The sequence below is a fragment of the Triturus cristatus genome, chromosome 5_2 (genome assembly GCF_964204655.1).
Source record: "Triturus cristatus chromosome 5_2, aTriCri1.1, whole genome shotgun sequence".
NCBI classification, from domain to species: Eukaryota; Metazoa; Chordata; class Amphibia; order Caudata; family Salamandridae; genus Triturus; species Triturus cristatus.
Window position 1 is genome coordinate 467,574,026 of NC_140588.1, and position 26,879 is coordinate 467,600,904.

The 26,879-nt window shown below is 48.1% G+C and overlaps 1 protein-coding gene across 3 annotated transcripts in view; it reads right to left on the minus strand.

Moving 5' to 3' along the window:
- CDK13 (cyclin dependent kinase 13) overlaps window positions 1-26,879 on the minus strand; it is an 807,643-nt gene that overhangs the window by 453,409 nt on the left and 327,355 nt on the right. For all 3 annotated transcript variants that reach the window (XM_085607435.1, XM_085607434.1, XM_085607433.1), the window contains exons 5-6: window positions 4,456-4,623; window positions 4,104-4,243 (exon numbers count right to left, since the gene is read on the minus strand). In XM_085607435.1, the coding sequence (XP_085463561.1) occupies window positions 4,104-4,243; window positions 4,456-4,623 (308 nt within the window). The remainder of the gene's footprint in view (window positions 1-4,103; window positions 4,244-4,455; window positions 4,624-26,879) is intronic.

A 26,879-nucleotide genomic window follows, 5' to 3' on the forward strand; every position in this document is an offset into this window, starting at 1 on the left:
GCCTTTTGACACAGACATGTAGTAGTCAAAGCACCACCTAGGTTCCATTTTGCTTGGAGAGTCTGTATCAGAAGAGTGCCATATTAAAATGTCAGGTACATTCTCTTAGCAGCTATTCGGGTTGTATAAACTAGGAGAGGCACAAAGGCAATATAAATCTTGAAATCTAAAAATGTGTCTGCAAATGATCCCTCCGAGATGCGTCTGAGTTCTTCAGTCCACGTATATTCCCAAAAGGCCTTTTTGAGGGATGTCTTTAAGTGCTTTGAAACAGGGCATGAGGACCAAAATTCACCAAGGCCTATCTTATGCAGCATATTTTTGACAAAAGAGTCATTTGATATTGCTAGCCTTATTGTGAGAAGCTACATCCTGAAAAGAAAGGGGCTTGAGGCTCAGGTCAAGTGAGAGGGGTATCAATGGGGTGTTTTTTGGCAAACGCGTGAGGTCGCTAATAAAGGTATTTTCAGCCACCGCTAACATGGTCAGATCAGCATTGCCCGACACTTCAGCCCTGTACAATGTACTGCCATATGCCTTGGCTCTATACACTTTCAGAGAGGGAGATATCTGACCATCTTGAGATTGATGTATCTAAAGTGTCACTGAACCTTAAATACAGTCTCGCTTTCGTCTACTCTCTAATAAATAAATATGTTTGTGGCATGTGTAGCTGTATAGACACATGATGTTCATGCTTCTGCTGCCTAGAGTTGGATTTGGATATGTGCAACTTGTTTTTCTTCAAAGAAGACGGAGTCACGATGTGCAGTGACTCCACCTATGACTGGTAATGAGCATGGGCATCAGCTCCACTGTTTGTAATTAGTCGCCTTTGAACTTCTCCATACCTGCATGAAAAAAGATACAGTTGTCTACACAATCTTAAGCGTTGTTGGGACCTTTGTCCGCTTGGCAAGCGAGTTCTTCTTGAAAACCTTAAGGGGCCCGCGCCTCCAAGAGCCTTCATCCTCCATTTCCAGAACTGCCCACTATGTAGAGCAGAGTACCCCTGGACTGACCTTCATCAGGTTTGCAACCTGCCTTGACCCAGAGCACGATGAGACCTCTTCCACGGCCTGTCTCGGCTTCCACTCTAAAAAGACAAATATAAGAACGCTAGGTATTGACGGGAACGTCTGTTTACTCGTTCACCAGGGCATAGCGACAATAGATAACCTGGACTTTTTGGGGGGACCACGACATCGTGGAACAATAACTGGGAGCCTCGGCCAAGCAGGCCAGATCCCATCTTCGGTGCCTCAGATGATCAGGAGCAGCCAATTTTGAATAGCTTGCAGCAGGAACTCAACGCCAAGCAGAAGCGGTCCTAATCCATCTGCCGACTGGCAGGATCTTCACACAGCCTCCTCCCAAGGCTTTGCACACAGTTTCTCACAAGAAGAAGTTGACTTTTGAGAAGGCTCCTGCCTTGGAGCGTGAGCCACCAGCCAAGGCCAGGAAGCACCAGGATCAGGGGACTAGCGCATATCCAACCAGCTCTTCCCCCCCCTCCTCCTTCCCCCTTCTCCATCCTCTCCACCGCAAGGTCACCCTGTATCACACTCAACTGGGGTTCCACACATCCATCACTAGGTGGGATGGGATGGGTAGTAAGCCTTCCTGTCCTTTAAATCCTTATGAGGCCTCTCTTGACCCCGAATCTCAGGATGATCCTTAAGATGATAGACATGGATCTACCTGGCAACACTGGCCCGAACCTCTATCTTGCCAAAGCCCCCCACGACCAGGGGGGTTGTTCACGCGCTAGCTGTCAAAAGGGCCCGTATGTTAATACAGGACAGGACAAAAACCTTCTATAAAACACAGCAGCTCTTTGTTTCTTTCTCTAAATCACACTAGGGCTGTGCTCTCTCCAAAAGCAGAAATAGCACATGGTTGTTCAAATGTATACAGACCTAATGTGCAAAAGCAAATAGCCCTTTACCCGTCCCTCCCAGACCCCACTCTACCTGCAAATGCAGCAGGAAAACGTGTAGCTGTCAGAGGTGCTACTCATTGGCATCTATTTAAGAATACAATGTAGCACAGGAATCAAACTAAAAGGTTTGCACTCAGCCCACAACTTCTAAGCCAACATCATGGGCACTTCTTACATCCAGACCTAAAGTCACATTGTCTGGCCATTTAGCACCTATGGTCTTAAAATGTATAATTATCTAAGGTACTTATGCATATCCTGAAAGAAGCTAGAAAACCTAAAACTGGCGCATGTTTCGCGGCTACATTTTATTGTTTACTGTCAAGTCAACAAATTCAGCTGGTTCATGGTATTATACAGAACACTTATGGGCTACACTGGGTTAGTCTATAGCACATACTTGTGTACCTACAAAATAAAGAGCAAAGTTTCTTTGATTAAAACTTTCATGCAAGATCTTAAAGGGGTAATCCCTTCAAGAATACCTCCTGTCCTGTCTTTATATCATGTGCACTGTGTCCCCCATTCAAGTACCACATCTGTAAGAACGACCGCCAATGGTTTAACCATCAGTGAGAATAATAAGGGTGATAAGGGACATTCTGCACCACTCTCTATAGTCGATTTAGCTGATACAATACCTCTGGACATCACCCAACCAACAGTGTTTATAGCAGGTTTACCTAGCCAAATAAGTGTGACCCAATCACATCTCTTTTTAGTACACTCCGCGTATACTTTCAGTCTGAAGTATTGAGCGCTTTTTTGAGGCTAGCTCCACTGGTGTGCCATTGAAATCTATAGCCAGAGCTCTCACACACAGACTAGGGAATCTATTAATTTTTTGTAGGAGACTATACCAGAGTTGTCAAGTTTCCCAGTTCCACAAATGAGGAACTTATTCTTTCCAGGTTTTTTCCACTGCATGCACACAACTTGCAGCTTTATTTAATCCATTGCTAAACTAGGACCACATACCACATAATTCAACAAAACTTTCTGGACTGAAAAGTTACTCACATGGACCAGAGAAAATTGTAAGTTCTGACACATCTGTTCAGAGTAATTGAGAATCCAGCACAAAGGCTGAACTGAAAGGTCTAGACTAGATGAGTTTTTGAAGGATATTTTACAAACCTGAATGAACTGCAAGTGGCTATTCTTAAGTAAAAGCACACAATCTGCAAAACAGTCAATTTTTACATATTAAATGTTATTTCATGTAAATAGATTCCCAGGTTAGTGCTACACACCCAATTATTTCACTGGTTTGCAAATTTCTACTCTTAAGCCCAGAGCCCAGCACTGCAAAGTCAAATGCACAATTTTTGTTTCAATGACATTCTAAATTTCCTTTACGATAGTATTTTATTTACCCTAATCCTTAAGTACATAGCTGTGTACAGTACTGTTATGCAGAAGTACTGATATTCCGAAACTAAATGGCTAGTTACCAGTGGGAGTAGTTTTGCAGTATGAATCCTTTTCTGGATTCTCCTACTGTGAATTATTCCAACAACTAGTGGTTGGGTCCAAAATCGTTCTCCTTTTTCTTTTTGTAATGAGCATCTGAGGCCAGCATTTGATGGTATGTCAATACCCTGTGTGACGTCAGACGGCGTCCCGGTGGTTCCTGTACCTAGTCGCCATCTTCAGATTCTTTTTTCCGCCAGTAAGTCAAAGAATTTTTGGTAACAGAAGAAAAAAGTACCAAAATCAACCAAATCACCGAAGGCTGTGAGAAAAGCGATTAACAGAGAAAAGGCATCTTCTTGATTCCGACAGGAGGCCCTGCAGTTATCAACCACGTGGTCGGAGAATGAAAAAAGGAGAGGCAGATACGGGTCATGGAAAAACACCTTTTAAGTTCTGCCATAACTGCCACCACAGGTTAACACAAAGAAAACCCCACGAAGTCTGCAAGCTTTGTCTCCTGAAAGACCAGGATGAAAACCGCAAGGCCTGTGCAGAGTTTGTACCCAAGACTCTCAAGCTACGATGTTGAGCAGAAACACATTACATTTCTGTGTTCAGTACTGTTACATAGGAATACAGATATTGCTAAACTGATTGTGTTGCTTTCTTTAAAAGGTCTTCACTTACACCTGTTACAGTTTAGGGTTCATAAAGATGTACCATGAATATTTATTTCAACTCTTACCTTTATCTTTATCCTTGGCTTTGTAAACTTGTCCATAAGTGCCTTCCCCAATAATACCGATGATATCAAACTTGTCAACACAACGCTTTCCCCAGTCAATACTGTTTTCACTGATTTCACCACAACGTGGTCCACATATTCTGTAGGATAATTTAAAAAGAAAATTGTTTCTATGATTGAACACATTTTATTAGAACAATATATTACAGTCTACACAGAATAAGGAATGCGGCCTTCGGATTAATGATCTAAGCAGGCTCAGATTATCAAAACATAGAATAACTAAATCTAAAACTACTGACAAAACAAAATTCAGGCTTTGTTAGTATTTTTAGGGAAGCTTTCTACATACTTAGGCCTTTTTTTGGGCTGTGCCTGAGTTTTTCTCTTTGCTTCAGAACTCCCTGAGATATTCTCCACTCCTGGTACATAAGGTGGCAACGGTAAGTCTGCAAGTAAGAACCGCAGTTTTCTCTCCACTTCTTTCTGAACTGACAATGCTGGAATGCATCCTCGAAAACTAGAAGGAAAAAAATAAAAATAAAATCAAGTGATTGGTATTTCTAGGTACAAGCACTCTTAATTATCTGTACACCTCAGGTTTCACAAAAATTACAGTGGACTGAGGCATGCACTATAGTCACATATGGATCAGATTGCATTATTAAGTCCAGCACAAGAGATTAATAAAAATTCTCAATGCGGAGCTTCATTTAATCACCCAATAGAATCCTGAAGGACTTAACAAGACCACAGAGTTTGCATAGCTTTATTACATTTGAAGCCATAGAGAGGAACACCCCGCCTACACGGCTTGCTCACATACTTCCTTTCTTATAAACACACACCCTTGCCTTCATCACACAACACCCAGGAGGGGTGGCAATGCTCTTGCAACTTGCAATGTCCGAGCACAACACTAGATAGCAGGGGCATACACAGCTTGTGTATCTAAAGCCACACATGGCAAGAACATATATAGTTCAAGTTTATTTATGTTAAGGAACTCCAAAGAGGTCTACATAAATCTAGAAATTACATGCATATAGATCAAATAAAATTCTAAATTATAATTAAATACACATAGTAAAATGCACCAACCCACCCAAAGATACATCACAGAAAATATCCAGGGTTTTAAAAACAATATCCCAGCAAGCAACAGCATGTTCTACAAAACGGGATATAACGTATCTTCCATGCTGCAAGGATTTAAGAGTTGCATAAAAAATTCATTTGTATACTACAAAGTGGCAATAAGACAATTCAAATATCTGAAACATAAGAGGCAAAGAATGCCCACTTATGAAACACTATCAACCTCTCCTACATGCAAACTAGTACACCTTAATATAACTTTAAAAAAACACAAATAATTCTAGTACAAAATATTTCATTCGGAGGAACATAAAGTGATGGTAATACTTAGTAATACTGCTGACGCTGAGAGAATAGACAACTGCAAACAAATTGGCCTCAGTCATTTCCGCCAACATAAGAGCAAAGCAGGGCAAATAAACAGAACGTGGTAAATATTTTGAGAAGGATAAGTTACTTACCTGTAATCCTAGTTCTCTTCCAGGGGTATCCTCATCAAAGTCATAAGCACTAGAATATTCCCACCTTTGCACGGGACCCCGGAAACACAATCATATATGTGATAAACATATATCTCTATATCTCTATATCTCTATATCTCTATATCTCTATATCTCTATATCTCTATATCTCTATATCTCTATATCTCTATATCTCTATATCTCTATATCTCTATATCTCTATATCTCTATATCTCTATATCTCTATATCTCTATATCTCTATATCTCTATATCTCTATATAAAAGCCTTTCATAACCAGAGCTGAATAATGCTGTAAGGACTCTCCTGTATATCATAAATAAACTATGCCATATAAACAATATATCACATAAAACAGGGAAGAAACAGCAGCAAATCATGTTTGAAAACTGTTTTAATGCTTAGCAATTAGCCCAAAACCTCAGATAGGACTGAAAGCATGGTCAGCTCACAGGCTGCATTGTAGAAAACCACAGCCTAGAAAGGCTAGAAAGCCAACTCTTAGCAACATAGAAAAACTGGCACCGTGCCTTTAAGGCAGCCATGACCCCTAGCTTCCCATCATGCCTCAGGGGTGACAGTTAGGTCAGTTGTTCTTGTTTCTGTTATCGGAACAGATTTCTCAAGGAGGCCTGGCCTACTTGAGTATCTGCCCTGGAGTCGGATTCAAGACAATGTCTTGTGAATGTATGCACAGATCTCCAGGTTGTTGCCTTGCAAATTTCAGCCATTGGAACATCATGCAAGAAAGCTACTGTAGCTGCTTTTCCCCTAGTGGAGTGTGCTTTAGGTGACTACAATAGGGGCTTATTCGCCAGCTGATAGGCCAATTTTATACAAGACACTATCCATCTGGAAATGGATCTCTTGGTAGCTGGAAAACCTGACCTTATGGAACCATAATTTAAAAATAATTGGTCTGATTTTCTGATAACCTTAGTTCCCTCTAGGTAGAATTTAAGCACTCTCTTAAGATCTAAGGAATGGAGTGACCTCTCCGCAGGAGTTGCAGGATTGGGAAAAAAGGACGGTAAAGAAATAGTCTGATTAATATGAAAATCAGATAAAACTTTCGGCAGAAAAGCAGGGTGAGTCCTTAATACTACTCTGTTGTGGTGAAAGATAGTATATGGCTCTTTGAAAGAAAGCGCTTGGATCTCCCTTATTCTTCACGCTGATGTAATCGGGACTAAGAATGCGGTCTCCATGTCAAATGCTGCACCGTGGCTTTATGGATGGGCTCAAAAGGAGGACCCATTAACTTAGAGAGGACCAGATTCAACTCCCAAGGAGGAGAAGGAGGCCGAACAGGGGGATACACTTTCTACAACCCCTGCAGGAAATCCTTGACCACCTGCAGTTGAAAGAAGGAAGGCTGGCTTGGAGACCTTCTATAGGCCGTAATAGCCGCTAAATGCACTCTGATCGATGAATACTTCAAACCTGATTTAGACAAGTAGAAGAGGTAAGGAAGAATAACCTCCTCCTGACCTGTGGTTGGATTAAAGTTATTACGAGTGCACCACAGGTAGAACAGCTTCCACTTAAAGCAATACGAAGCCCTTGTGGAAGGTCTCTTTGCTTCCTTTAGTATGTTCATACAGTCCTGCGGCAAGTTCAAATGTCCATATTGCAGGACCTCAGGTGCCATGCTGCCAAGTTCAGTGAGGGAAGGTTGGGATGTAGGATCTTCCCGTCCATCTTGGTCAGCAGATCTGACCTGCAAGGCAGCCTCTTGTGGGGGTGCACCGACAGCTGTAACAGGTCCGGGGTACCACCATTGTCGAGGCCAGTCCGGTGCTATCAGGATCATTGACATGCTGGACCGGATGAGTTTGGACACCACCTTCGGAATCAGAGGCAGGGAAGGAAAGGCGTACGCAAATATTCTGGACCCGTCCATCAAAAGAGCATTCCCCTTCGTACCTGGACGGTGGAACCAGGAGGCAAAGGCGTGGCATTTTTTGTTTAGATCGTCTGCGAACAGATCTATGGAAGGCTGACCCCACTGACGGAAAATTTCTGCCACTACCTCGTCGTCTAGCACCAAGTCTGGCTGATCTTCGAAGTGCCGGCTGAGTGCGTCCACTCGCACATTTCCCTCCCCTGGAAGGCGCACCGCTGTGACGGAGAGGCCTCGGGCTAGAAGCCAATGCCATATCTTTTGAGCTTCCAAGGAGAGAGGGCGAGAGCGCGTACCACCCTGTTTGTTGAGGTAATACATGGTGGTCGTGTTGTCTGTTTGGACGAGGACTGAGTTGGACATGATCGAAGGCCGAAAAGCTTTCAGGGCTAGATGGACCGCCCGCAGCTCTAACATGTTTATGTGGTAGGATTGCTCCTTGACGGACCATCTTCCTTGCATTTGTAGGCAATCCATGTGCGCACCCCATCCCTGAAGCGATGCATCCGTTACCAGGGTCTGGGTGGGAACAGGTTGATGAAAGGGGACTCCCAGCAGGTGGTTCCACGGACGAGTCCAACACAGAACAGACGTCCTTGCTGCTTGTGAAAACACAATCCGGTCTTCCCAGAAACCGGTAGTCTGGTCCCACTGGTCCTCCTGATCCTGCTGTAGAGGTCTCATTCTCAGCCTGGCGTTGGGAATGAGGAATATGCAAGATGCCATTGATCTGGCAAGTATCGTCCCTATTGGGATCGTCGGGCGATTGGTCTGGAGAAGAACTTTGCACTTCTGCCGAATTGATAAAAGTCTCTGCTCCGAAGGAAACGCTTTTCCTAGGTTTGTATCTAGGACGGATCCCAGGTAATGGATCACCTGTGTCGGCTGGCAAACTGACTTTTCCATATTCACATGCAGGCCTAGCCTGCGGAGCAGAGTCAGGCACACTTGGAAGTCGCTCTTTACCTGCTGAGGAGATGGCCCTTTCAAGAGCCAATCGTCCAAGTATGGATATACGAACAGCCCTCGTCTGTGTAGAGCTGCCGCTACCACCGCCATGCACTTGGTAAAGACTCGTGGGGCAGATTTTAGCCCGAAGGGCAACACTCTGAATTGCTAGTGACTGTTGCCGACCATGAATCGCAGGAATTTGCGATGACTAGGAGTTACAGGAATGTGGAAGTACGCATCCTGGAGATCCACCGAGCACATCCAGTCCCCTGCTTGCAGATGTGGACATATTTGATGAAGCGGCAGCATGCTAAATTTTTCTTTTAAGATGAGCCTGTTCAGAGACCGCAGGTCCAGGATTGGTTTGAACTTGTGCTCCTGATCTCTTTTTGGCACAAGGAAGTACCTTGAGTACACTCCCTTTCCTCGCTGCGAGATGGGAACCTTCTCTATGGCCTTCTTTTGTAGAAGAGCCACCACTTCCTGACGTAGTAATTTTAGCTGGTGAGGACGAGATTTTTTCGGAGGAATGTCCTTTGGAGAGACACGGAAACGTAGTGTGTATCTATTGCGCAGTATACTGCGCACCCAACGATCCTTCATTATGTTGCACCACTCCGAGATGTTGCGAAACACTTCTTCCCACTGGAGTGGGCAACGGCGTCAGAGGAAGCTCTGGCTCATTGTTTCCCTGTTGGTTGAGTGGTGGAGGAGGATTGTTGTTGGCTACCCCCTCTACCTCTGGTAGACTTTCGATATGATATTGAGATCGCCCTTGGTTCTTGCCTTGGGACCACTGAGGGGTTTGAACCCTCTGCTTGTATCCCTTGCGTTGCCTGGGCCTGTACCTTCTTCGGAACTCCTTTTTCTTTGTTAGCCCCACCGCCTTCAAAGTGTCCAACTCTGCTTTCATCTGAGCCATTTCTTCATCCGTGTGGGAGCCAAACAACGAAGAATCCGAAATGGCAGGTTAAGGATCCTCTGCGCAGATAGTGTGGCACCATCCGCTGCAGTGCTAATCATCTGATTAGCTACCAAGTAACCCTCCGTAATGATCTCTTCAAAGTCCTTCTGATCTTCCTTTGGCAACTTTTCCTTGAACCGATCCAAAGAGTCCCATAAGGATCGGTCATATCGACCTAATAAGGCTGCTGCACTAGAGACTTTGAGAGAAGAGGCTGCCGAGCCACAAACTTTTCGTCCCCAAGAATCCTGGGACTTACTCTCCTTGTCCGGAGGGACCAACGCATGAGCAGAAACCGCGTGTCTTACGTGCCGCTGCAACTATCACGGAATCCGCAGGTGGATCAGTTTTTAAGAACACCGGGTCTGTATCAGCCGGCTTGTACTTCTTCTGGATTCTGGCCGGTGCAGCTTTAATCGTTGAAGGGGTCAGAAAAATGTCCATTACTGGTTCCATAAGGCCAGGAACTAGAGGCAGCAACGGACACGAAGCAGATCTTTGGTGCAGCGTCTCGAAGATCACTGTAGTTGCGACCTGGGGAGTGGACATTGCAATGTTCAGCTTCTGAGCCCCTCTCTGCAACACATCCTGATAGGTGTTAATGTCATCTATCGGAGACACTCGCGACTGAGGGCTGTCCGATAGAGTAGGCGAATAGTCCCTCTTAGAGGAGTGGGTGGAGGAAGATGACCATGAGGGAGACCTTTTGTGGAGTTGCTCAATGGTTAGAGCGGCAGACCCTGATGCAGAGTTCTGGCCCGGGACCAGAGTTCAATCCCCCGCCTCGGCAGGTCTTGGATTCAATTTCCTCGGACCTGATAATTCTCGCCTCTGTGCCTATTCTAATCATGGGTCCCACGCTGCAACTCTGGGCAATAGCTTGCTTAATCTCCACAACGGCCCCAGCAGCGCTGGGATGCCTGGCTTCACCATGGGGGTGCCCAGGAGTGGACATTTCACAGGGAAAGGCCAGGAAGGGTTCCACAGCGGTATGAGTAAAAGCGCCAGGATACCCTGGCAGTGCGCTATACAAGTACATACAAATATGACGTAGGAGGCCTGCGTTCCTTAGATCTACCTGCACGGTGGTGGCGTACCGGCAAAGGCTATCTATCCACCTCCTGTACTAATCTTTGCAGAGGGGACCTGTGAACAGGGCTCTTGTACTCCTCCTGCCTTCTTGCTGCTCCCGCCGGAGTCTCACTCAAGTGATGTACTGGTAAAAGCCATCTTGGAGACAGATGTATAGAAGGGGAGGGCCTGTGATGCGACCGGGATCTCTGTCGCGACCTTCTCTGATGTTCTGGAGATGCAGATGGTGAATGAGGGCGTCTCGAGGAGCGAGAAGAAGAATGTCTTGACGCTGATTCAGTCACCAAGACTACGAACCTTCATCAGGTCTATGTGATGGTGGTTTAGACGTCGAGCCTATATCCCGCTGCGATGGAGGTCTCCTCGATGTCGATCAAGATCTTATAGTCGTCGATGCTCGACCAGGTTCAGGGAGCGGTCTCGGCGTTGACTGAGTCTTCTTCGCCGTCGAATGTGTCCACGGCGAATGGTGCCTTGACGGCGGGAGAATACTTCCTCGTCTCGACGTCGAGTGATGTGGCTTCGACGGCGATGAAGGGCTTTCTCTCCTCGACGCCGATCGTCGATGGGATAACGACGGCGGAGGGCTGCTAGCTCTCGACGCTGAACGACGTTGGAATGACGTCGGCAGAGGGCTTCTGGTCTTTGACGTCGAACGTCGTCGGGATGACGTCGGAAGTCGCGTTCGACGCAAATCGCCCCCTGGTCTGCGACGGCAGAGAACTCTCTCTCCCCGACGTCGAACGTCGTCTATGTGACTGCAACGGAGGGTTATCAGCTCTCGACGTCCAACGTCTAACCGACGTCGACGGAGGTCTGCTGGCTCTCGACGCCGATCGTCGCCGGGATGACGATGGCGGAGGGCTTTGGCTCTTCAAAGCCAATCGACGTCTTGAAGCAGGCGGTGAACTGGAACTCCAATGCCAATCTTTGCCGGGTTGACGACGGCAGAGGCTGATGGACTCATGACGTCGATGACGTCCCTTCATGCCTGCGTTCTCTCGACGGCGAACCCGCTGTCGACTGTCTTTTCTTCGCTGCATGCCCCTCCAGTGGCTGCTTTCTCAGCGCCGAGCCCGACGCAGAGGGTCTAGAAGAGGATCTGGGCCTCTTGGAGCCTTTTCTTACTGGAGACCTGCCTCTGGAAGCCTTCTCTGCCAATCCATAGAGACGAATCCTCTCTCTGTCCTTTAAAGTTCTTTTAGAGAGAAACTGGCAATGAGGACAAGTCTTTGGGACATGTTCCTTAGGCAGGCAAAGAATACAGACCGAGTGAGAGTCTGATCTGGCCTTTTTTCCACAAGAAGGGCAGGGATCAAAAAGGGATGGCATTTTGACTGGTAAAAAATGCCAAAAATAACCAGAAAAAGCAAACACCTTACTTGACTGGATGAAAGACGTCGAAGTAACCATTTTTCTGAAAAAGGTAGAACATTTCTGAATAAAACCAGAAAAGAGTGGAGCTGTGTAACCAGGGTACTGACTGAAGGAGCCGGAGAGAACAACTGACCTGTCACCCCTGAGGCATGATGGGAAGCTAGGGGTCATGGCTGCCTTAAAGGCATGGTGCCAGTTTTTCTATGTTGCTAAGAGTTAGCTTTCTAGGCTGTGGTTTTCTACAATGCAGCCTTTGAGTGGACAATGCTTTCAGTCCTATCTGAGGTTTTGGGCTAAATGCTAAGCCTTAAAACAGTTTTCAAACATGCTTTGCTGCGGTTTCTTCCCTGTTTTTTTTTATATATTGTTTATATTGCATAGTTTATTTATGATATACAGGAAAGTCCTTACAGCATTAGTCAGCTCTGGTTATGAAAGGCTGCATTTTATATATATATATATATATATATATTCACTGAAAAAACCATAGGTTTCACACATGTTATAGTTAGCTGGACATTTTACTGATAAAAAACCAATGAAATTCCCCCGTTATAGTTAGTGCAGGCAACTATAACTCACGCGACCGCAATCCTCTGCTGATGCTAATACTGTATTTAGACAATTATTTGCCCATGTCTTCTTCCATTAAATTTTAGCTATACATATATTACAAATATTTTTTTTTCATAAAGACACATATGTCATCAGCAGAGGATTGCGGTCGCGTGAGTTATAGTTGCCTGCACTAACTATAACGGGGGAATTTCATTGGTTTTTTATCAGTAAAATGTCCAGCTAACTATAACATGTGTGAAACCTATGGTTTTTTCAGTGAATTTGCAAGGTTTTTTAAATGCTAATTCTTAACTATAACGTGTGTGAAACCTATGGTTTTTTCAGTGAATTTGTACGGTTTTTTAAATGCTAAGTTACTTTACGCCATTCGTGGCGTGCGCGCCCACTTAACGCAGTTCGTTCCGTGCGCGCCGTGCACGCTGGGTGGGCACGCGGTGCGCTATGCGCACCGCGTGCCCACGTTACGCTGGATGGGCCATGTACGGAAGGTGCACTTCGCGCACCGTGCGCGCATGGAGGACATATTATGCGCTTCGTTGTGAAAGGTATTGTTTGATTTTTTGTTGTGCTATGGAAGTGTTAATATGCCATGCGCAAATGGTGCTCTTTGGGCACCATTTGCACACGGGGTGTGGAGAATATGGATATTTTTTTTTTGTTGCAGTTTTTTTACTGTACGCGTACGGTAAGCGTAATCGGCGATTTTTCAAAAAAAATTAAAATTGCATTTTTGCCCTTGGGGGTTCTTAGAGGACACCTCCATCAAGGCTAGGTGGTTGGGAGCAGTCTAAACAGCCCCTTTATATGTTTTTTACATTTGTTTTTCTTCCACCCCCTCAGAGTGCGAGATAGAAAATGGCGGCCGCCGCTTCCTGGTTTCGACCGATTTGAATGTTTACTAAGATCTAACAGCCAATCTGAATCGCGCACGTCACCGTACGCGTACGGTAAGCGCACCGTAAGCTGGCTCAGATATATATATTGATTTAAATGCTACTTTCTCAGGAACTACTGAACAGATTTACACCAGACCTACAAAAGGCACTTCCTTGACCTGAGGACTACCTCTCTGCCAAATTTCAAGTATATATATATATATATATATTACCTACTGGCGGTCGCCAGTAGGTAGTTATAGTTAGGACCCCTTTTCCATAGGAAATCCGCAACATTCTATTTTGAATAACTTTGGCGCCGGTCGATGAATCCTCGCGAATTTCTCAAAATAGGTGGGGCGCTACGCTCCGCTCCTACCCTGAAAGTCTCGGGGGGATACGTCAAGCGGGGGCTGAGATAAAAGGGGGGACCCAAAACGCGTTTTTCCCATGCATTTTTCCATAGGACCTTTAGAACGAGCTACAGCCCGAACGGCTGAACAGAATTACTAGAAATTTGGCAGAGAGGTAGTCCCTATGTCAAGGAAGTGCCTTTTGTAGGTTTGGTGTAAATCTGTTCAGTAGATTGAGAAAATAGCCTTTAAATCAATATATATATATCTGAGCCCGCTTACGGTACGCTTACCGTACGCTTACGGTAAGCTTACGGTACGCGTACGGTGGCGTGCGCGAGCGCGATTCTGATTGGCTGTTAGATCTTAGTAAACATTCGAATCGGCCGAAACCAGGAAGCGGCGGCCGCCCTTTTGTGTGTTTCACTCAGAAAAAAAAGAGTGAAAACAAGAAAAGGGGGCAATGAGGAGAGTTACAGACCCCCTTACATTTGTGAGGGGGTCAAAGAAGGACTGTAAAGTACAAAGAAAACATTTATTGATTTTAAAAAAAATCACGGGGTACGCGTACGGTAAGCTTACGGTAAGCGTACGGTAGAAAAAAAAATAAAAAAATAAATGAAATTCAGATTTAAGTGTTTAGATATTAGGGGGCTCTAAAAAGAGCCGTTGTGTTTATGAAATGATTTTTTAGTGGTACCTACAAGTAAGTACCGATGCAGAGTCTAAGGTTCAAGAGGAAGACTCTGTTCCCTTCATCATTGAAGTGCACACCATCTCCTCTATAAATGTCTTGCATGTCATAACGCAAGTTGTTGTGGTAAATGGCACCCATACCATAGTCACGGAGGAAAGCAGAAACAGATTTGTTGACGTGCTTTCTTGCTTTGTCATCGCACCGCGTGCCCACCGTGCGTGCACGGCACTAACTGCGTAAAGTGGGCGCGCGGTGCACGAAGTGCACCGCGTGCTCACTGTGCGCGCACGGTGCGCGGAGCGCACCGTGCGCGCACGGAACGAACTGCGTTAAGTGGGCGCGCACGCCACGAATGGCGTAAAGTAACTTAGCATTTAAAAAAACGTACAAATTCACTGAAAAAACCATAGGTTTCACACACGTTATAGTTAGGAATTAGCATTTAAAAAACCTCACAAATTCACTGAAAAAACCATAGGTTTCACACATGTTATAGTTAGCGGAAATTTTACTGATAAAAAACCAATGAAATTCCCCCGTTATAGTTAGTGCAGGCAACTATAACTCACGCGACCGCAATCTTCTGCTGATGACATATGTGTCTTTATGAAAAAAAAATATTTGTAATATATGTATAGCTAAAAATGTATGGAAGAAGACATGGGCAAATAAGTGTCTAAATACAGTATTAGCATCAGCAGAGGATTGCGGTCGCGTGAGTTATAGTTGCCTGCACTAACTATAACGGGGGAATTTCATTGATTTTTTATCAGTAAAATTTCCGCTAACTATAACGTGTGAAACCTATGGTTTTTTCAGTGAATATATATATATATATATATATATATATATATATATATATATATATATATATATATATATATATATACACACCGAGTTCCCATAGGAAAACAGAAAATTCTATTTTGAAAAAGTTTTTTTGCGCCGGTTGACTTATCTTCGTAAAATTTTCAAAACTAATGGGGCGCCCCTCTCAGCTCCTACCCTGAAAGTCTCGGGGTGATTCGTCAAGCGGGGGCTGAGAAAAAAGGGGGGTCCCAAAACGCGTTTTCCCCATGCATTTTCCCATAGGACCTTTAGTCGAAGGTACAGCCCAAACAGCTGAACAGAATTACTTGAAATTTGGCAAAGAGGTAGTCCTGAGGTCAAGCATGTGCCTTTTGCATATATGGTGTCAATCTGTTAAGTAGTTCCTGAGAAAATTGCAGTTAAAAGTACATAAATATCTATATGCGCGCACCAAATGTCCGCGAGCGTAATTCTGATTGGTGGTTAGATGTCAGTCAACATTCCAATCGGTCGAAATCAGGAAGTGTCGGACGCCATTTTGTGTGTGACAGTGAAAACCGTAACATTACGGTTCATATCAGCGATAGGAAGAGATGCCATCGATATCTACAATTAACTTGTGATTAATGAACTTAAGAATATGCATATGGGGGGGCGTGGCCAGGAGCCAACGAAGATGGCTGCTTAGGTCCCGAGCTCCGCCGAGCTCACTGTGCTGCCAGTAAATATCCGCACCATTATCCGGCCTACGAGTGTAGAGGACCCAGCGCCACACTCCCGAGGGGTGGCGCGACCGCTGGTGACCAGGAGTGACGCTCCGGAAGCGAAAGGGCGCTCGGCGGCGGTGTCTGCTGCTGTCGCGGCGGCGCGCGCGAGCGGCTGGAGCCGGAGGTGCGGGCTCGCCGCCACTCGAGGCCCCGGCGCGCGGCCTACCCCGGTTGCGGAGCTGACGAGGCCAGATCGCGGAGGGCAGCGGCCGGGCTGCTGGGCACTGCGGAGGATCTCCGGCGCTTTGATGAGGAGGGTACCGGTGCCGCTGACGACCAGGAGGGGCGGACTGATTATGAGGAGCTGAGCCCCCGGGCCTACATCCTGGCATGCGAGGGAGTACGAGGTACAGCAGGGGCTGCACACCCGCGGAGATAATATTGCCTGCTGGAGCAGTGGGGAGAGTGCGGCGGCCCTACCAGTGGAGCACCGCGGGGCTGCGGTAGCGACAGCGATCACCTGCGACGAAGCGGCTTGACGGGTGCAGCCTGCCCGGGGGGGTGACGAGCCCGGACCGGCACTCAATCGCCCGGTGGCCTGGGGAACCCCGAGTGTGGTCCCCGCCCGGTAGATGGTGTGAGGCTCGGCGCCGGGAGGGGTGCGGACGCTGTCCGTCCTCCCGAGCGCCGGTTTGCGGCCTGAGGGGCGGTGACTGGGTGCTGCCCAGAGAGGCGAGGAGGCGACAGCGTGGACCGGGAGTCCTTACCGGCGACTGCACTGAGTGACGTCCTTGGCGAGGCGGCAGACGGCGTGCGCCATGCACCCAAAGGTGGGGAAGCACACGCAGACTAACAAGCTGGACAAGTACGCGGTGCCCACTGGCCCGACGCTCTCTGGGGTACCGATGGACGCTAATGCAGAGAATACGGAGCCCTCCCTAACCTCCATTATGGCCGCCATACAGACCCTGGGCACTAATCTTGAGACCAAAGTAGATAAGATCGCGATCTAGGTCAACCTGCTACGAACGGACCTCGGTAAAACCACGGAGAGGTCCAAAGCGAATGAGACGAACATTACGGCCCTGCAGGCCTCGGAGAAGCGACTGGAGGGACGCCTCAACGAGCTCGTCCTCCAACACCGCCAAATGGCGCTGCGTCTCGAGGATCAAGAGGGGAGGGCGCGGCGCAGCAACATCCGTGTCGTAGGTGTGCCGGAGGGAATGGAAGGGGACAGCGTGGAGCTCTTTCTCGAAGACCTCATTCTCCAACACCTGAAGCCCGGGAGGCTTTCGAAGCTCTTCACGATTGAGCGCGCTCACCGAGCCCCGATCCCCAGGCCTAGACCGGGAGCCCCGCCCAGGACAATTATCGCCGAGATCCTGAATTACCGGGACCGGGACGCTATCCTTCAAGAGGCCAGGAGGCGGGGGGATCTTCAGCGCGACGGGGCCACTATCAGATTCTTCCCAGACTTTACGCTCCGAGTGCAGCAGGAGCGCCGCTCGTTCCTGGGTGTTAAGGCGGCGCTCAGGGATCGCGGTATTAAATACATGATGTTTTTTCCCGCCAAGCTGAAAATCATCGCGGAGGGCAAGTCGTACTTCTTCACTTCGCTGGCTGCGGTCCAGGAGTGGCTCGACGTGGCGCAGACGGAGGACCGCAGTAGGCGCGAACGTAACCGCCCGCTGCGGGTGGTGGAGGCTTCCCCTGGATTGGCGGCAGACTGACTGGGGAGAGCAGAGCAGAGTCAAGGGTCGTGGCGGTCCAGATCGAACAGCCCCCGCTGGGACTCTCCCCCGGACACGGCGAAGCGCTGAGCCTTGCGCCAACGGCCTCCGGCCGCAACGAACAGTAATGTATCTGTTATGTGCTGGGGTTCCAAAGACTGTGGCGAGACTCTGGTGAGGGCATGGTTACTCTCCCGCAAATTGACATTGAGGGGGTCCCTTGATTGCCTCGCATGCTTGCTCGTGTAACGGTTTGGGCGGCACAGTGGTGGCGGCGGCTGGAGTGGGTGCTGGCCTCCGTTCTCCCCCACATAGTTTTTCCGGGGAGGGTGGCTACTCTCTCCGGGTTGGGACGGGCGACAGGCGCTCTGCTAGTTGGGGAAGTGGGTAGTTTAAGACCTACGGAGCAGGGGGCAGGGCGGGGGGTGGGGGGGCTTGTTTGGGGAAATGTTACCGCTGATGCACTCATGTTGCTGCGATTGTCAGGTGTTGATTCATTGGACTCGGTCCGACTTCTGCTATGTATAGCTGTGGGGTGTTGGGGGGGTGGGGGGGGGGGAAGGTGGGGAGGTTGCTTGTTTGTTTTGGTCACACACTGATGGGCGACAAGGGGTGGCGGGCAGCGCCGGTGCTTGGAGGCGGCCAGGATTCTACAGCAGGGACTATGGCTAGCGGAGGGGGGTACAGCCTTAAGATCCTTAGCTGGAATGTCAATGGGCTGGGGAATGGGCTTAAACGTACTATTGTCCTGCAGTTCCTTAAACAACACCTCCCTGATATAGTGTTTCTGCAGGAGACACACTTGATGGGGAATATGTGCCACGCCCTCAACAGATGGGGATATACCCTTGCGGTTCACTCCGGCTTCACCTCTGGATCGCGGGGAGTGGGGATACTGGTTCGCCGTTCCCTGCCCCTGCACATTGACCACACTGAGCTAGACCCCCTCGGCCGTTTTGCGGGTCTGTCGGGGAGGTGGGCGGGTCGACGGGTTAACTTTGTCTCCATATATATCCCTCCCGGCCTGCAGCCACAGGGGAAACTCCTGCTCTCCCTCCCTGACGGGCAGTTGATCATAGGGGGGGGGGGGGGGGGGGGGGACTTTAATGCCGTTGCCTCCGGCACCCTAGACAGGCACGCGCCCAGGGACACGCCCGCAGGGCAAAGGTGGTTGGCGGATTTCATCGACGCCTTTGGGCTCACAGACACCTGGCGGCTGCTGCACCCTGCGAGTAGGCACTTCACATTCCACTCCGGTCCGCACCGCTCTTTCTCCCGCCTGGACTACGTCCTGACCTCCGTGCGGCCGGACATGCTCATCCAAGAGGCCTCCCTCCTGGCGCGGGGTATTTCTGACCATTCCCCATTATACATACAGATCGCGCTGGGGGGGTGGCCGGGAGGGATGCGTCTCCCCAATACTCGCTTGGCGTCTCAAGAATGAGGACCTGCGTAAAAAAGTAACCAGCGCCATTGAGCGCTATTTCGAGCTCAACATTGGGTCGACGGGCTCCGCGGTAACCCTGTGGGAGGCTTTCAAGGCGGTGTGGCGGGGGGAGGCCCTCTCGGCCATTGCCGGCGGCCGTAAAGAACGAGAGGCGCAGTTCGCCTCGGTCGAGACGGACCTGCGAGCGTTGGAAGGGGCAGCGTGTGCGGAGACGGAGCCGGGGGTGCAGCATCGGCTACGGCTCAAAACCGCAGAGTACAAAGAGCTGGTCACGCTCGCTGCTCAGACGGCTATTCAGCACAAGGTGGGCAAGCTGTACTACCAGGGAGATAAGGCAGGCAAACTTATTGCGTGGCTGGACAAAAAGCAGCGGGCCGCGACGGTGGTGCCGGTGATCACGACAGTGTCGGGCGCGACGCTCACGGAGCCTACAGAAATTGTTGAGGAATTTGCGGGACACTTCCGGCGGGTTTACAGCAGGGGGTCGGACCGGCCGGGGGAATTCTCAGATGCCTTGCTGGCGGACATTCGTATGCCCTGTCTGTCGGAGGCCGACCGGGATGCCCTGGAGGCCCCCCTCGCCGCGTCCGAATTGGAACGGGCTATTGTGGACCTTAAACCGGGGAAAGCGCTAGGCCCCAATGGTTTGCCTATCGAGCTTTACAAGTTAAAGCCGGATGTCCTTAGCGTGCATCTCCTCCACATGTTCGAGGAGAGTGCAGCGGCGGGAATATTGCCACGCGACCAGCGCCTGGCGACTATAGTGGCCATCCCAAAAGAAGGGAGGCCAAGAGATGCCTGCTCCTCGTACAGGCCGATCTCTCTGCTGAACGCGGAGCCGAAAATTCTTGCTAAGGTCCTCACAAACAGGCTCTACTCGGTACTCCCCAAGCTGGTCCACCCGGACCAGTCCGGCTTCATGCCCCTCCGTAACACGGCGCTTAACATCCGCCGCCTGCATGGGGTGCTGGGACGGTGTCACACGATTCAGGAAGACGCGGTGGTGGTGGTGTCGCTTGACGCCACCATGGCATTCGACACCCTCGAGTGGCCATACATGATGGCCGTACTCCGAAAGCTGGGGTTTGGTCCGTATTTCGTTGCTTGGGTCCGCCTTCTCTACTCGGAGCCGCTGGCTCAAGTGGTAATTAATGGTAGGGTGTCTGCGGTGTTTGGCCTTGAACGGGGCACCAGACAGGGATGCCCGCTCTCCCCCCTCCTATTCGCGCTCACTTGAACCGTTGGCGTCATGGATCCGGCAGGCCAGCTGCATAACGGGGCTGCGGTGGGCGGAGGGCTGGGAAGACAAAATTTCGCTCTATGCGGACGATATCCTCCTCTATCTCTCCCACCCGCGGAAATCTATTCTGGCGGCAATAGATATCTTTGTCAGCGTTGGGAAGAACTCCGGATTCCGCATCAACTGGGCTAAATCGGTCCTCTATGTTCTCTACGGTGGTCCTCCCCGGCTCCCTGACGGTTGCCCGCTTGTAGTGGCGGAGGAGGGCTTTCGATACCTCGGAGTGTTTATCACACGGGATGGGCCTCTCCGGTTTGAGAGGAACCTCATGCCACCGCTCCAGCGGTTCCAGCGTGATTCGACCTCATGGCGGCAGCTGCCGTTGTCGCTGCTGGGTCGTGCGGCCCTTTTTAAAATGATGGCGCTCCGCAGATTTTTGTACGCTCTCCAAAACCACCCAGACCCGGTGCCTGCCTCGTACTTTGCGGCGGTGGAGGTGGCGCAGCGGACCCTCCTGTGGTCGGGTACACCCAGAATAGCGTTACGGAAACTTACGCTGGGGTGGTATGACGGGGGGGATAGCCCTCCCGGATAGTCGCAAGTACTATTGGGCCGCTCACCTCTCGGCGATAAATCAGGGGATGTATTGCGACGGGAACGACCCGGGGTACGCGATGGACAGATGGCTGCTCCCGGGGGGGAACTTCGAGGTTGCGCTGTACTCCGGATCGGGCAGACTCCACCTCAGGGGGCCTACGAAGCATTCGGTTCACATATGGCACGCCGCGCACAGGGCGCTGGGCTGGTCTAACACGCTTACCTTAGCCACACCCCTGTGGGCATCGGAGAGGCTGGGTAGCCTGCGTCACACAAAGGGGTTTCGTAGCTGGGATCTTATTGGGATCTCCCGGGTGGGGGACCTTTGGGGGCCGGAGGGGGTCAGATCCTTCGCCTATCTCCAGGACACTTACGACCTAGCGCGCACGGAATATTTTAGGTATCTACAGGTCCGTCACTCCCTCCGAGCTAATATCCCTTCGGGCACCAGACCCCCGCAGGCCTGCCCGCTGGAGGACAGATTGCTGGATGGCCACATGCCAGAGCATGCCATCTCGCTCACATATAAGAAATTGATTAACAACCCCCCTGATCCTCTGGACTCCCTGAAAGAGAAATGGGTGGCGGATGGCATGGAAATTGATGATGAGGAGTGGACCATCGCTTTGGCATCCCCTAGGGAAGTCGCAATCTCGGCTAGACTCTGTTTGGTGCAGCTTAAAATACTGCACAGGGTATATGTCTCCTGCACCAGGCTACAGGCGATGGGGCGGGGAGGGACTGTGTCGGCGGGGGTGCGGAGAGAGGGGCTCCTTCTTCCATGTTCTGTGGGAATGCCCTAGAGTGCAGCGGTATTGGAGGCGAGTGGTGTCCTGCATGGGTGAGGTATGGGAGACTCCTATTCGCACTGAGGCCAAGAGGTGTTTGCTTAACATTTGGGAGCCTACGGACTTGCCCCAGCGGGGGGAGACTCTGGGTTACGCTGGGGCAAATGGTTGCAAAGCGGAACATTGCTCGTCTGTGGGGGAGCATCGACACCACCTAAACTGGTGGACTGGCAAAACGATATGGACTGGTGCATGCTACAGGAAAAAGCGGTATATACGGTGCGAGGATGCCCACGGAAGTGGGGGGAGGTGTGGTCACTGTGGAACACCTTCCGAGGGGACATAGTTGAGCCTCCGCAGGCCCGGCTGTCTGGCCTGGAGATTCCGGTCTAATCAATGGCTGGTGACAGACCTCAAATATATTGGTTTAGTCCTCCTGCTGTCTCTGTAGGTTCCCGGTGCTGTGACACCCCAGATGTGAATGCACTTTTAAGACCTGTCTTTTGTGACCTGCTTTTGTTATGTTCTGTCATAAAACCAATAAAAAAGATTTTACAAAAAAAAGAATATGCATATGAGCAATAAAAACATATGAATACTCAAACAGAAAGAATATCATGCACTGGTTAATAAGTTATATAAAAATGACAGTTGCATTGTGAGAAATTCTGACAAAGGGAGAAATGTAGCCCTTGGGCTAAAAATAAATATCTAGCTGAGGCTTACAAACAATTGAACAATAATGTGTTATGTGAGCGTGACAAGTGATGTAATGTCAGCAACTCAGAATAGCTACAATGTAGAACTACAAGGCTGGCATGAACGTTGCTTGATGAGCAGAGAGAAATACATGTTTTTAAAGATTGATAACCATTACACATGTGTTCTACTTGATTGCAAATATGCACAAGGACGAGGTAAATCTTCCAGGGCACCCTATAATTTCAGCGAAAGGGAGCGCTTTTGAAAACACCACCAAGTATGTAGATTCTTTTCTAAGCAGCTTTGTTAAGACTCTCCCATCATATATCCAGGATACGGGAGACTTTTTAAGGAGGATCTATGATCTCCCATGGGAAGATGATTTTCTATTGATTACGATTGATGTATCCACACTATACACAAGTATAAGGCATGAGGATGGTCTGAAGGCCGTAATACAAATTTTGGGTGCTAGACCGTTAAAACTATAGCACCACACTCAGATGCTCTTGAGTATGATTGAAAGATGTCTCACAAGTAATTATTTTGTGTTCAATTGGGAGCTCTTTCATCAAGTGTGTGGTGCAGCAATTGGCATCTGCTTCGTCACAGGCTATGCAAATCTGCATATGGGCTGGTGGGGGGGGGAGAAGGTGGTCCGATCTAAATGCCATGAAATCTGGGAAAATCATGTAATATACTGGTGTTGTTTTATCGATGACCTCTTTGTGGTCTGGAAGGGGACAGAGAGCGATACCAAAAACTTTTTGGATCAAATTGAGGACAACTATTTGAACCTACATTTTACAAGTAATATCTGTACCCAAAGTGTGAACTTTCTAGATCTGACAGTGTATATTAAAGATAAAAAACTGGATAATAAGCTGTTCACAAAACCTACAGCAGGGAATACATTGCTACATGCAACTAGTTCCCACCTCAAAAATTTGATCAGGAGTATTCCTTATAGGGAAAACTTGAGGGTGTGACGGAATTGCAGTGAAGTGACAGAGGCTAAAAATAAGATCACAACCCTGAAAAGGTGATTTAGAGCGCGTGAGTATAAAGAAAACTGCACTGATGAAGCGGTAATGAAACCAAGCAAGCGGTCTAGAGAACACATCTTGTTAAAAAAGGACAAGGTGAGGAGTAAACAGCTCTTGGAAGACACACAATTTAGGATTATAACAATATATAGCAAACAACAGAACACAATGCGAGGCATTTCAAGTAAATATTGGTACCTCATTAGAAATTACCCTCTATTGGGGAAAGTAGTACCACGCAAACCACAAATCGCATTTAGAAGAGCTAAATCGATGAAGCAGACACTAGTAAGCGATACCATCAAAGACACCAAGAAAACAAAGATGACATGGTTAAGGAGAAAACATATTTTTGAAATGTTTCAAGTGTAAAGCTTGTCTACATGGCAAGAACACTAACTTTCCAATCACGATTGTCAAGCAACACGAAAAAGATCAAAGGCAGATACACATGCAAAACGGGTTTTGCCATCTATGTACTGCAGTGCCCATGTGGCTTGCGCTACGTAATTTTGGAGGTGCACAAGTGTTTTTTGCTATTTCAAAAAACAATTGGTCCTTCAAAATCACTTTGGTATAAGAACAATAAATATAGCCCAGAATCAGTACTATATTGATTAGAAATGTGCAGCCGGACATGTAAATTTAATATTCAACGTAATGAATTGGCTATAGAACAAACAGAACAGAGTGGGACACAGTCCTATGTCCTTCAACAGACAAAACATTTTAAACATTCAAAAGACAATCACATTTTTAGAAGACTTTTCAGGCTAAACAACCAAGCTTAACGCCGATGGCAAATAAAGGGGCAAGCTATTTAGAAGGTAGACAGTCATGCACAACTTTTAACTTATGTGTTTATCATGCATGCTGTTCAACAAGTCGACGACGTTTCGATCTATTACAAGATATATAGATCATTATCTGGACTAATTAATGACAAGCCTGAGAACGTAATGCCTGTAAGGAAATGGAAGGAATGGGAGAGGAAAGAAAGAAGGAGAACATTACAATCTCAGCAGAGATGTGGGAACAATGTGACACAATTAGTACTTAGAAGACCAAGGTCAGTATATACAAGTTATATCAGAAGGAACTTTCAATTCAGAAATATACAGAAAATTAGGTGTCAGGCAGTGACTCCTATGTTCAACCAACATGACCCATCTAACCAGGATGGATTAAGGAATTAAAAATTACAATACTTTTAGTGGGAAAGCCAACATAGCGCGAAATAGACGAAGTGTTCGTGCCAGGGAAGAAATTGCCGGGGTGAGTGCAGTATAGAGCGACGCAGAATATACTATAGACGAGTGCGCAGTTGAGTCTGTCCATGCGTTGAAGATAGTTCTCCAGGAAGGGTAGCCGCGGGAGAACGATGGAGGGATAACCGGGGTATTGGGCTTCTAGGGAAGGAAGGAAAGGGGACATAAGGTTAAGGACCCGAACCGCAAGGAAATTAACTCACCGATTAGAGCCGAAGGGAAGAGCCCAACTACAATAACATCCGTTCGCTTGAATTAGGCATTAGGACGCCGGTGCATCGGATCTGGGCTTCCGCGTAGAATTGAGGCTGCTTGCCGATCACAAGGGAGGCCTACGGTGGAGGAGGAAAGGTCACGATAGAAGTAATTATGCTACAAGGGGATCTTCCCAACGGAGCGAGACATGTTCTTACCTTCCTGTAGGTGACTAGCTCGATCGCTGGTGTGGGAAGCCCGCGAGTGCTAAGGTTAAGGAGGCGGTGTTAGGACACGTGATCAGGCATGTATGTGCGTGCAAGAAGTGCAACCGCCGTCGGCGAGGGAAAGAGTGGCGGCCATATTGGGTCAGTGGAGGGGTTGCATGGTAAGGGGCTACAAACAGTGATATTCCGACAGTAAGGAGGAACAATTGGAGCAGTATCTCGAGGAAGGGCACAATCTGCAATAATTGGTATTGAGACAATTTAACCATGCATAATAAGTGCGTTCTATTTGCGCGGCCGCCGTGAGGTGAAGAAAAATGTGGCGACCGATAGGGTCAGTGGAGGGAGTGATGGGAGGCTGAGAACCAGTGACATTGCAGAGTTATTAAAACCACAAATATGAATAAGATATTAATGAATTACATATAAGGCAACAAGGCAAGGAATTTAAATAGGGCACAATCTGTATTAAAAGGTTAAGGAACAAGGGGTTACAAAGGACAATGTTAGATTAAGGTCATCCAATCCTCATTTCTGTTGAGGCCATTTCGTATTGTGTCCAAACGGATGATCAACTTGAGCTCTTCTTTGTTAAGGATCTGTGCTAGGTCGGCGCCTCTCGGTGGCAATTTGATGATTTTTAATACAGTCCACTTGAACTCACTATCCTTGTGGCCAACAAAGTTAAAATGTTCGACCAGTGGCGCGTTTTGTACGTTGCAACGGATCCTGCTGCGATGTTGTCCAATCCTTGTTTTGATTTTCTGAGTAGTCTGCCTAATGTAGTTCTTGTGGCAGGGACATTGAATCAAGTAGATTACGTTGCATGTATTACAATTGGAAAAACCATTAGATTTATCGTGACCTTTCCTCTTCAGGCCTCCCTTGTGATCGGCAAGCAGCCTCAATTCTACACGGAAGCCCAGATCCGTAGGCACCGGCGTCCTACTGCCTAATTCAAGCAAACAGATGTTATTGTAGTTGGGCTCTTCCCCTCGGCTCTAATCGGTGAGTTAATTTCCTTGCGGTTCGGGTCCTTAACCTTATGTCCCCTTCCCCACCGTAAGCCGTTTCCTTCCTTCCCTAGAATCCCAATACCCAGGTTATCCCTCCATCGTTCTCCTGCGGCCACCCTTCCAGGAGAACTATCTTCAACGCATGGACAGACTCAACTGCGCACTCGTTCATGGTATATTCTGCGTCACTCTATACTGCACTCACCCCGGCAATTTCTTCCCTGGCACGAACACTTCCTCTATTTCGCGCTATGTTGGCTTTCCCACTATCCCTCACTCTGGCTCACTTAATTCCAGCTGAGATTGCACCTTGTCACCTCTAGAGTATTGTAATTTTTAATCCCTTAATCCATCCTGGTTAGATGGGTCATGTTGGTTGAACATAGTAGGAGTCACTGCCTGACGCCTAATTTTCTGTATATTTCTGAATTGAAAGTACCTTCCGATATAACTTGTATATACTGACCTTGGTCTTCTAAGTACTAATTGTGTCACATTGTTCCCACATCTCTGCTGAGATTGTAATGTTCTCCTTCTCTCTTTCCCGTCCCGTTCCTTCCATTTCCTTACAGGCATTACGTTCTCAGGCTTGTCATTAATTAGTCCCGATGATGATCTATATATCTTGTAATA